We start from the raw sequence: 13,018 nt of genomic DNA on the forward strand, positions 1-13,018 counted from the left end.
ATCACTTTCTCGCATGATGCAGTCCATCAGACTTCACTTTCTTGAGGTATCCTTGTTCTTATTGGGTGGTTTTCCATTGAGTAGTAATTGATTTGCCACTTCATCCGGTGTCATGGTGGCCACTCTTGTTCGAGTGTTTTTTCAGTATTCAGTTTCTTTATAGTAGTCTGTGCCTTCTTGCTGTTATGGGTCGTGTCTGTGTTGCATATCAGTTTTTGCCATCGTTCTAGCCTTCCATTTCCCATGGAAGCTGTTAGGGTCTTACCTAGGTTGATAGTATTTTCAGCGAATGTATCTGTATTATATGCTTGTACATACTCCTTGTATAAGTCTTTACTTTGATCTGTTAGGCAAGTGATGAAGGTCTTTCTGCATCCTCTCGGGATATGTTTGTTGGAAACCTCCCACACAACCTTTTGGAAGTCTTCTTAGTTCTCTGCTCTTGCTTCAATGGTGGAGATCTTGGAAATGAGCCTTGTGTAAAGTCTTCCCATCTTGTCTTTCGAAAATTAGATCTGAGGACTGATTTTGAGTCGAGGCCTGATAACTGGTTTCATATCTAAAGTGATTGGTGTATGCTTTGATTTGGGGGGTAGGGCACAAACGTCAGATCAGGGTTATATCCCCTTCTCCATTTGGCAATCATAAAGGATGGTTTATCTTTTGCATCGTGTATGATTGCCATATCATTGTACAGAGCCCACTCCTCAACGACTTCATCATTATCATTATTTTGAGTACTATAGCCCCACATGGTGTTATGACTGTTAAAATTACTAATACATAATGATATGAGGGATATTATATATATATATATATATATATATATATATATATATATATATATATATATATATATATATATATATATATATATCTTCTTTCTTTGCATCTTTTCCTACTTCTATGTGGGCGTCAATGTTTCTCACAGTATTCCACCACCTGGTTTGGTCAAACACATCGTCCTCTGACAATTGTTTGTCTTGCAGATCTTCATGATCTTTATGAATTACAGCCATCCACCTTCTCTTCGGTCTCCCACCAGGCAACCCCATCTGCAACACTCTCGTCCCTACATTTGTCTCATCCCTTCTCATCACCTGTCCATACCACTGTGGTGTTCTTTCTTGGACCTACTTTGATAGTTCTACGACTTTGGTAGTTCCCCTTATTCATTCATTCTTGATCCTGTCCATTTTTGTCACTCCACACATCCACTTGAGCATTTGCATCTCTACTGCATCTAATTTCTTCTCTTGCACTCTCTTTACCGGCCATGTTTCTGTTCCATACATCAAAGCTAGTCTCACTACTGTCTTATACACTCTTCCTTGAACCTTCATGTTGATTCTGCTGTTGCACAAGACACCTGACATCTTTCTCCAGCTTGCACCCTGTGTATTATTTCTGCGTCAAAATTTCCATCATCAGCTACATTTGAATCAAGATAAATTTTCTACTCGGTTCAACCTTGTCCCTTCCATACTAATCTCGGATCTTCATTGAAACTATGGTATTCAGTTTTCTTTCTACTGATCTTTAATCCTCTGTCTTCTAGTACCTTCCTCCACTGCTCTAGTTTTGATAGCACGATGTCATTAGCAAACAACATGCACCGGGGGCCTTGATCGCTTATTCCTTGAGTAGCACATCCATAATCAGGTCAAAAAGATATGGACTTCAAGCAGATCCCTGATGTAAACCAACTCTTGGTGATATCCATTCAGTTAACCCAACACTGCTTCTAACCGGCGTTTTTGCTCCTTCATACATATCTTTGACCAACCTTACATATTTCTCCAGTGTTCCCTTTACTCGCATACACATCGAAACCTCTTGGTGTAGGACTCTATCATCTGCCAGTCCGTTCTACTTTTCCCGTTGTTTTTCCATCATCTGTCGGGGGCAAACACTACATCTGTCATTCCTCTTCCTGTCATGAAACCAAACTGTTCTTCACCTACAGATGTTTCTTCCCTAATTTTTGGATCCATTATTCTTTCCCAGATTTTTCTTGGTGATAGACATTAGCTTTATTCTTCTGTTGTTTGTACAATTTTGGATGTCACCCTTCTTTTTATTGATAGGCACAATAAAGCTTTCTTTCCATTCTTTTAGTATCTTTTCCTGACTATATTTTCTTTGCTAGGCTCTTCCACACTTTTGCAGGAATTCCAACCGGGGCTGTTGCTGTACAACTTTTCATCTTCTTTAGTGCCTTCTTCACTTCATTCCTGCTAATAGTATGTTTCTGAACAAGGTTCTGGAATCCATCTTCAAAGAATTTCCTAGGATATTCTTCATTTAACAGGTGTTTATAGTTTTCTCCCCATCTCTTTTTTATCTTATCTTCGTTGCATAAAACCACTCCATTCCCATTCTTAACCTGTTTTTATGGGAATAGTCTTTGGTGTTCTAGTCCCTCGAATTTGCAATTCTGTGAATTTTTCTCTCCCCCTCAGGTGTTTCCAGCTCTTTGTACATGTCATCCAATGCTCCGGCCTTTTCTTGTGCAACTGAATCTTTACTCGTTTCTCATCTATTTTTTATCTGTCCTTATCCTGTTGCTGTCAATACTTTTCCCAGATCTTTTTTGCATATTTTTTGGCTTTCGTCGCCTCTTTCACTGCATCATTCCACCACCAGGTTTCTTTATCATCAGGTGAATCCCTTCCAGATGTCTTTCCCAGCACCTCCCCACCCACTCTCTTTATCGCCATACTGTCGTGATTCCACCATTCTTGCAATCTAACTTCCTTCAACACTCTCTCCTTAAATTCCTGCCTTGCTTCCTCATCTTGTGTCAGCTTCCACCACTTGATTGTTGGTGGGTCACGTGCAGGCCTACCTTTTACTGTTTCTTATTTCCAATTCCATTACCACCACCCTGTGTTGTGCTGCCACACACTCTCCATTTAAAATTTTACAATTTCTCACCTCTCTCAGATGTGATCTTCTGTGCATGAAGAAATCAATTTTACTATCTCCTGTTCGACTCTTGTATGTAATGTACAGATTTTTTCTTCCTTTTCAAACCAGGTGTTGCCAATAGTGAAATCAAATGACACTGCACAGTCAGCAACTCTCTCTCCCCCGTCGTTTCTCTCTCCAACTCCCCAGCCACCATGCATCCTTTCAGTACCCTCTCTGGTCCTTCCTACATGTGCATTCATGTCACCACCAATAATTAATCTCTCTTCTGCTGGTATTTCTCTCAACTGACGATCCATTTCCTCCCAAAACGCCCCTTTCTCAACTTCATCACATCCTGCTTGAGGGCCATAAGCTATCACAATGTTGACTATTATTCCATCTAGGGCGTAAGCAGTTTCACAACCATTGCTTAGTCACTTGCCCTATTCACTCTTATTATGCTGTCTTTTAGTCATTTCGATAAAATTGTTCCCACCCCATTTTTATCTTGCTTATTTGCTCAACTATGCAGCAATTTATATCCACATCCCAGCTCTCTTGCTTCATCTTTCTTCTCTCCATCAGATCCGCTATCTCTCTCCCCTTTCCAGACATCGTGCCAACGTTCAAAGTTTCAACTCTAAAAGCTACCTCCATCTTCCTTCTCTCCACTCTTCTCATTTTTTGGACTTGCTTCTTTAACTGGGGGCTCCCACTACCCAGTAGCCCTTGCCCATTTATCATAAGGGGCAGGCGAGGCCCCAGTGCAACACCTACTGGGGACGCAATAGTACTATCTATCGGATTCCTGATGAAAGTACACTGTCATATTTATTTGGTTTTGGATTAAATTTATAGCCGGATGCCCGTCTTGACGCCTACCCTCCCCATTTATCCGGGCTTGGGACCGGCTCTGAGTTGGACTGGCTGGTCCCTACCAGTGGCTGAGTTTTATGTATGTTATATATATATATATATATAATATATATATATATAATATATATATATATATATATAGCCTATATATATATATATATATAAACTCAGCCACTGGAAGGGACCAGTTAGTCCAACTCAGAGCCGGTCCCAAGCCCGGATAAATGGGGAGGGTAGGCGTCAGGACGGGCATCCGGCTATAAAATATATATATATATGTAATATATACTCTAATTCCATATGGTCTTGGTGTCTTTAAATTCTCTAATTCCAAATGGTTCCTGTGTATTTTCAATTCTCTAATTCCACTGGTCGGTGTATTTTAAATTCTTAATTCCAAATGTTCCTGTGTATTTTCAATTCTCTAATTCCACATGGTCCCGGTGTATTTTCATTCTTAAATTCCACATGTTCCTGGTGTCCTTTCATTCTCTAATTCCACATGGTCCTGGTGTCTTTTCATTCTCTAATTTCACATGGTCTTGTCTTTTCAATTCTCTAATTCTGCATGGTCATAATGGCTTTTCGTTCTCAAGTCTGATAATTTCCCCCCCCCCCCCCCCACCCCTATTTCTTCAACAGTTACTTTCACAAGTATTCTTAAACATTAAATTATCTTTTTCACTCTTGCATCATTCAGTTCCGTCTTTCCTCTGTGTGCCACATCCCACCAATATTTAAAATACTTAGTCAAATCATGGACTGCATTCATATCAGACAGTATATCACAATTCGTAACTATTATTTTGTGATGTCTATTACGTAATCGTATCTTCTGCTTATACTTCCTGTCGAACAAAAGTTCTTGCTTACCATCACCCTTCTTTCATTGCATGCTCACTTTTATATCACATCCCTCCTGGTCATGATCTCTTTGGCTTCCAGATTTATGTTAAATCATTTTTTTCCTTTCTCTCATTCTTCATTTTCTTATTCCACCATTCAGTTGTTTTATTCCGTCTTCGTATTCCTTACAAGTGTAAGTGATCATAGGAGTCATGATGCTAGATACTGTCAAATAATTCAGTAAAGATCTTACCCTCATATGTCCACAGACACTCCCACTCTCACTCCCTGGTTTTCCTATAGCCCATTCTTACTCTCTTCACCTCTGTCTCTTGAACTCTAGCCCACACTTCATCCTTGGCCTACTTATATGCCTTCTTCATTCCCTTCTACTCAAAGAGATATTGATATAGTACAGGACTCGTTCAGAATCATCAGCCCCTTTCTCCTTATTTCTGTCGCCTTCCAGAGACACATAAAAGAGATATCATTCTATGCCTTACAGAAAACGAAGTGGTTAATGTGTATAGGAGTTAGTGAGCAAATGTGATGGACAGTGGTGAGATGAGAGTATTTAGAAATGAGTGTTTATGACAGTGTACAGTGAAATTTCTAATGGAATAGATAAAGCCATTAATCGTTCATGGAAAGGAAATTTTGGATTGGGAAGAATGATGGACACTGAGATGAATCATGTAGTTTGTAGTAAGTCAAGAGGGTTGTAAGGGTTACAGATATAGATTAGAAGTAGTTTTTACTAAGTGAAGATGACATGAGGAAACATGGAGAAGAATTAAAAAATTGCTGATCAGATGAGGAAAGAAAGTTGTTGGAATGAATGGCCCTATTAAGGCCTACAAAGTGCCATTTGGTTTGAATGAAATGTGGGCGGGGTCGATATGTTGATGATCTTTTTGTGGTGGTATAATTATAGCATGGGAGATAGAACTGTTCTCCATGGAGGATAAACCGTTGATCTACAAATAAGTGGAAGTGTATGGCAGTGAATAATGCCTTGCTTTATCTATAGATATGCAAATGATTTGTATATAACATGCTTGTATGAGAGAGAGAGAGAGAGAGAGAGAGAGAGAGAGAGAGAGAGAGAGAGAGAGAGAATAATCTTTGTATTTTTGCTAAAGTATTGGTTCTAGTGAAGTATTTTTTTAGCCTGCTCATGTCTAGAAATGCTCCATAAATGGACAGCTTTTTTTCTAGTTAGGCAAATACCAATCCATTTAGTCATTTTGCAAAACAACATGGAAAAATTAGGTAAAATATCGGGTGAATTTACTGGGGTGGATGTTGTGCAGAAAAAAAGTCCTTGATACTTAGAAGTAAATTGTGTGGAAGGGCAGGCTGTTCTGGAAGGGCAAAGTGCTTTTTTTTTTCTTTTTTTTTTGGTTGTGGCTGAGAGAGAGATGTAGGCCCTTGAAGGGGTAGCTCAGGTTGTATTGAGAAGACAATGGTGATGTATTCTCTGATTTTATAGAATACAGGGATCATGAGAATTTCTTTTCGTATACTGCAGAAAAAGTAGATTATATGTTTCAGGAATAAAGAAATGGTGATAAAAAGGAGGATATGTCAGGTAGAATCTAAATCTTTGCAAGAAGAAGAGAGGTGAGTGTTGTGTGATTTGGACAGAGATAAGGTATAAACAAGTACGTAGATGTTATTGTTGGTAGGTATAGAGTGCTTTGAATTAATGAAAATGATCCCTTTCTGATGTTGGGAATATTTTGAAGAACTGGGTGCATATGTTAGACAATAGGCAGATCAGGAGAATGTAAAAGTGAAAAAAAAGAATTAAGGAACATAAAAGTGAGATGCATGGTATTGATAGTGTTATTGATTAGGTGCAAGATGGCTATATCTTCACTGATATAAGAGGGAAGGTGTTGGACACTGCCTCAATATTTGCTTTTACAATGTGCCTATGCAGAAGATTTGTCAGCACTTCACCAAACCTCAACCAGCCCTGTACTATTCAACTTTGTTTTGAATGCAGTCAGTTGTTTCTTGTATATTTATGCCCTTCCAGTGTTAAAACTCTTCACTCCATGTATCGAGCACATTTTAGTCCTGTATATCTTCCTCCCTCCCAAATATTTCCAAACTATATACTACTTCTCACCAGGATATCATCGTACATTCAGTCCCTTTTACCTAACAAACATCAACATGGATACATAGAGGATAGTTGGCTCAGCAGTCCCTTCCTACATTCAAAATTACATATGCTTCAGAATACGTACTACCTATATAAGTCAGCCATTTTCAGTCATCCCTATGAACATCAATTGCTCTGTTTACCTGGTTTCTGCTTCTATTAACAACCGTATTCGTGTTCAAGTTCACTTCCGACTTTCTTCTATCACAAGCATTTTATGCTCTTGCTCTTAACACTCCTTTCTATTTTGTGTCACTATCTCGGAATTTTAACATACTTCTCGCACCCTTTCACTGCCATTTCTTTGACTTTAGCCCATATTTCATCCATTTTTTTCATATATACTGTTCTCATATCTTGTTGTTAAGCTCATTATTTCTAAATTACATTTATTACAAAATTTTAACCAAATAAAACTTGCATTTAATTTCAAGTATTCTTTATGAGCTTTGATGGGCACAAATATTTCAAACCAGGAGACGACACAACGGACTTTTCCTAACCATTTCCACTTTTCTTTTTACACTTGTGGATATTCCTCTTTGGAAACATGTTTCCACCAGTTCACATCTTACTTTATGAAATTGTTACATTTGTGTGTAAATAATCTAGCACAAAAAATCTTTCTCATACCCCTAAATCCAGCCAGGCACAGATTTTGACTGACTAAAATCACTGTAGGCCCATTCTTTTTGCATTCCAGCGTGATATTGACTACAGTCACAGCATTATACTAATGCCACACTTATTCATATCTGTACCGTAGTAGGGATATTATTTTTGTAATCCCCCCCCCCCTCCACCATTGTAACATTGTCTCTGACACTGCAGTTACTAAGTCTTGTTCTCTACATGTCGTGTAGTAATTTTATGGAAGTCCCATGACAGTTTCTTCTTAAAACAAATACACTAATATATATCAAGTCACGAAGTCCCATTAATATCCAGTCCACTTATTCTTGTGAACAACTTACACCCAAAGGAAATTTAGAATTTGTAAGCTCCTCTGCCCGGGTATGATTCGAACCTGAGGAATTTGGGTTAGTTTAGAGGAAAGGTCATTCATTTGGCTCTTCGGCCGACAGATGCACTCTTTTTATGCTGTCGTTTACATTTTAAGTTATCCTGAGTATAAGGTGAATTCGTAATTGAAACACCGTTTGGGTTGTGTGTGTGTGTGTGTATATATATATATATATATATATATATATATATATATATATATTTATTTATATTTATTATATATTATAATTAATATAATAAATATAAATATATATCATATATATATATATATATATATATTTTAAATATTATAATAATATATATAAAGATATATAATATATATAGATATATTATATATAATTATATATATATATATCTATATATATATATATATGTATATATATATATATATGTCTGGTCACTTTTTACGAGATACGTTTGTAATTTTAATCACTACAATGCCCTCTTTATTTCTCGATTTCTTCACACACAAATGAAGAGAAAAATGAAGATAGTCCTAGAAGTTAAGAGGGCATGCGGTTTTGTGGTTATCAAAATTACACACACACACATAAATATATGTATATTTATAGATTTTATGTATATTATATATAAGTGTATATGTGTGTTACTTATTTTAACTGATACGTATTTTATCGATAAGTTTGAATGTAGGGAGATCAGCTTTTCTAAGCATGTGGTATCGTAGATACTACTTGATGATAATTTGAGGTGTGGTCTGCCATCCGTTGTTTGGGACTTAGCTGCTGCATTTGTTTACATTTTCCTCCCACTTCTCGAATGATGTCACTTGCTCATGTTGACTGGACTTGCATTCAGTTTCTTAAAATTCAAGCACGCTCAATATTGAAGCACTGAGCAGTATTGTGTGGGTTGAAAAAATTAATATATTAATGATTTGAAGTTTGCATTTTGTACACCGGTTTTATTCAAACTAACGGTTAGTCAGCTCAACGAAAACGGCTCTTTGTTGAATATGGACTTCATGTCCTTTTTTAGTGAACGTTCATTCGGGGCTTATCCCATTGTATTTATTTTGATATTCCAAACAGTCGCATTCTTTTCATTGTTCGATCTTTTTGAACCTTGCATAGCTTGATGTTTTACCTTGAAGCCGATGGGCGTCGTGATACAGATAAAGGAGGACGAGAGATGAGCAGGGCGGGTGCGGGTGGGCACAAGGCGTCCGGTTGGTGGGTTTGCTAAGTTTAGTGTGGCTGGCGTGGTGGCTGTTGGCAGATCGGCTGCTGCTGCTGCTGCTGCTGCTGGCACTGGCAGTGTGATGGTGGGGTGCGTGGGAAAGGGACGTGTTTAGTGGTGATGCTTCTGCCGACTTTGACGACCATAAGGCCTGCCCAAGGCTGTTCATTCACCTTAATTAAGAACAGCCGCAATGAATAATCGAAGCAGGCCGCCGTCTCTCTTCCCATGGCCGAGCTACATTTCAGGGCCACACTCGTCCCTGACATCCGCCCCACGCTTCCCTTATGACATTTCAGGAGCATCTCCACCTTCCTTCAGTTATCCTCATGGCAGTCCCGGTCACGTCACTGGAGGATACCTCGGGAGGCAGACATCTCCTCCCAAGGCCTTTCGAGCGTCTCCGCCCCCCCGGGCACCTGTAGGAAGTCGCCTCGAGTACTCCAAGTCGCCAGATAGATATAGCAGATATTCTGCATCCTCCTCGCCTAGAAGACGATTCCCTGATGACGACTTCATTCCGGAAAATGCGTCAGTGGTGGTCAATGCCGGCTTTAGCTTTCTCATGGGGAAAGAGACCAGCATCATCCACAAACACGTGGACGTCCAACCCGCTCACGCCATTCCGGAAGCCCCCTCGTCAGGGCTCACCCGTCAGATCGACAAATTTCTGAAGAAAAGTGACCATACACTTGACCGGTACCACAATGTTGTTCAGTCTCGGTCCGGAGGAATGGTCGGGGGTTGGAGACATCGCGGCAAGTCCATGACACCTGCTGGAGGGCGAGAAGAGTCTCCCGAACCTTCTACCCTCGGACTCTCCTACAGATCTCAACGTTCCACCTCAGCAGCTTCCATTGCAGTGAAGGCGGAGAAGCATCTGGAGTCTCTGAAGAGCGGAGATAAGGCTAAGAGGAAGTCGACGGCAGCGGCGCCCATCGCGGAGCACGAGGAGGACCAATTAGACGACGACCTCTCGAGCACAGACTCTTCTCTTGATGGATTCGATACCGACGACGATGTCCCCCGCTCTACTGACGTCTTTGATATTTCCGACGACACTTCCGCCGATCTTAGCAAGGTAGTCATCAAGGGGCGTGGTCCCTAAATGCTCTTTGCTCTAAAGGGTTTTGTTCACATTCTTAATATCATGTTGTACTCAGTTCATTTTCTGGACGTTATTTACACGACCTAAATATTTTATAAAAGAAGTAACTGGGTAGTTTTTCTTAGTTGTAAATTTGTTAAAAATGATTCTCATACAGTTTGTATGATTACAGACAGATCTAATTGTGCCAAAATTGATCATCGATTTACCTAATTGGATTTTGCATACATTCCTTGAAGTGATGGTTACATATAACAGTGCATTTCATATTACTAATATAGTTATATTTTTAAATTGACATCAATGTAAGGATAAATTTTCTTGTTAGGGATAGATCTGTTGATGAAATACGCTAGTATAATTTTTAAATTCATAATAAATTTAGTTCATTTTCTCTGTAGAGTTTGTCATGATCATTTTTTTTAAAGAACATAACGTTCCCGATTTTTATTGTTTATATTGGTATTTGTAACTTGGCGTGTTTCTCTTGAGACTTGTAACAATCTCTGCGACGAATTTGAATTGAGGAAGAGGTTCTGTATTATATTAGAATTGGTGATACGATGCCAAGACAAAGCACACCAGTGTGAGTGAGTACTCATCATACATTTTGTTATAGGGTAGAATTTAATCATGTTGGGTTTAGCATGTGAGTAATTCTTTGCATAGATAGCCAGTTGGTGGTAAAGGAAATTATGGACGCTTTCCTTTAAGAGCCCTTTTATGTCTAATAATAGATTCTGTGATCTCTGGCGGTTTCGGAGGCTGTTGTTTTGGATTTGTACGCTTTGTGTTTGTCCTAGACATCGCTTGTAGTGGACAGCACAAGGGAAATGTAGGTAGGTATCTTGGTGTCTAAGATTTAATTTCTAAGAGTAAATGAAAATATCAGAACATAAAGAATCCTCTTGTTTTAAAGGGGAAAGAAGGGGAAGCCCCACTTCATGGGATGAAAGACGGTGAAATACTGGCAGAAAGAAAAATACCGAAAATGACTCGCGGCCCAGTTGCCAGGCACACGGTGAACAGAAACACCACTCGTGCAAATGAAGTCTGCAGTGACTTACGAACCAGACACCTACAGTTACGTGTGTCTTGATATTCGATTGTAAATGCTGTTAGAAACTCTTAGCGATTTTGAATCTGTTTCCGTACTGACGTGTGTGTATTTCTTTTCACTATTCGGCTTCATCTCCACCTCCTCCCCTCCTCCCCCCCACCTGTATGTGCATTCAGTGTGTGTGGAAAGAAGAAATGAAGGAGCGGTTAGCCGGCGTTTTAAAAGGTGTCGGGACCTCCAAAGATAAGGTGGGTACCCGCGATATTTGCGCAAAGCAGCCGTGGCAGGCCAAAGGTCCACGTAAGCTCTAGGCAGACCTAACGCCTTTATAACACATCGACGCCTCATTACTTCCAACGCATTTTTAACGGGATTATCTCAAGGACTAAAATTTGATCATTTCATCATTGGTAAAGAAACTAACTTGACATTTTCAAAGATTAAACGCTACTATCAGATGCACTGCTTTCAGCTTATAATATCGCCTTTCTTTTCATGCAGCTATTGTATTTTTCTTCGTTTTTTTTCCTTTTTGTTTTAAATGGATGTTTAGTACAGTATGATGATTTAATTTAAATGCAATTGTTTCCTGTTTAATCTTAAATGAGGTATTAATGAACAGTCATGTTGTTGTTCATAATGCCTTGTGACGTTTTTGTTTTGAACGGAATCATTGATTTTAACAAAATCCCTCATTCTTGAGATAAATTGCCACTACATAGAAGCTATATAGCTAACTGGGTAATGAAGCAACTAGCACCAACTTCTCTCCTAACATTTAGTGAGGTCTCTCCTGTATCCATGGAATTGATGATGGTTGTTATGTTTCAGACCGGAACGTCCTTAGAGCTGGTTGGATTTAAGAAGCACTCTCACCTTTTACTCATATTATTATTATTACCATTGCTTATTCTAGTGCCGATTCAGGTAAAGCCGCTTAATTATACTCGACAAGTATGAGGAAAGCAATAGAGAGTGTAATGATTGTAATGACAGAAGCATGATTGTATTAAGCTTTTTTTTTTTTTTTTTTTTTTTTTTTTTTTTTTTTTTTGCATACATAAGGTGAAATAGGTAGGCCTACGCTCACCAGTTATTGACTCTTGAATTCATCTGTAATTGCAACGGGTTGATGCCTGAGTTTCCTCAACTTTTGTAAATGTGCGTATCCTAGGTAAGAGACATGCTTCATATTTTCTCGTTTCAGTAACCAGGAGTTTCTTGCAATCAGGTATAATAAATATTTAATTATATAAAGATATATATATATATTATAATATATATAATAATATATATTTATATAATATATATACTAAATATATATATATACAATAATTATATGTGTATATGTAATATTAATATCATATATATATTAATTATAATACATACATTTATTTTATATTATATATATATCCATGTGTAATATATATATATATATCTATATATTTGATTATACCTGAATGCCAAGAAAAACTCCCTGGTTACTGAACGAGATAAATACAAACAATGCAAGTGAATCAAAGGAAGAGCTAAATCGTTCGTTGAAAACAACATGAACGCCCATCAGCCGACTTAAAAATGAAAAAAACACATATATATATATATATATTATAGATTTATACTAGACTATATTAATATTACTACTAGTATCATATATATATGAAGATATTGTTGTATGTATTTATATATATATATATTTATTATATACATTCCATATATATATATATATATATAATGTATATATATAATATTGTAGTATATATGTGTTTTTTTTCATTTTTAAGTCGGCTGATGGGCGTTCATGTTGTTTTCAACGATT

At 38.0% G+C, this 13,018-nt stretch overlaps 2 protein-coding genes across 12 annotated transcripts in view; both read left to right on the plus strand.

The window, feature by feature from the left end:
- The window catches only part of LOC135223644 (unconventional myosin-XVIIIa-like), a 1,035,943-nt gene that overhangs the window by 849,225 nt on the left and 173,700 nt on the right, over positions 1-13,018 (plus strand). The gene's annotated exons all lie outside the window — the stretch shown is intronic.
- The window catches only part of LOC135223646 (nucleolar protein dao-5-like), a 63,219-nt gene continuing 59,284 nt past the window's right edge, over positions 9,084-13,018 (plus strand). For 2 of the 4 annotated variants that reach the window (XM_064262291.1, XM_064262292.1), the window contains exon 1: positions 9,087-10,112. In XM_064262291.1, the coding sequence (XP_064118361.1) occupies positions 9,225-10,112 (888 nt within the window). In that variant the 5' untranslated portion in view covers positions 9,087-9,224. Of the gene's footprint in view, positions 10,113-11,375; positions 11,448-13,018 lie in introns of all 4 variants that reach the window. The other 2 variants (XM_064262289.1, XM_064262290.1) reach the window with 2 other exon arrangements.

Source organism: Macrobrachium nipponense, chromosome 10, assembly GCF_015104395.2.
Source record: "Macrobrachium nipponense isolate FS-2020 chromosome 10, ASM1510439v2, whole genome shotgun sequence".
NCBI classification, from domain to species: domain Eukaryota; kingdom Metazoa; phylum Arthropoda; class Malacostraca; order Decapoda; family Palaemonidae; genus Macrobrachium; species Macrobrachium nipponense.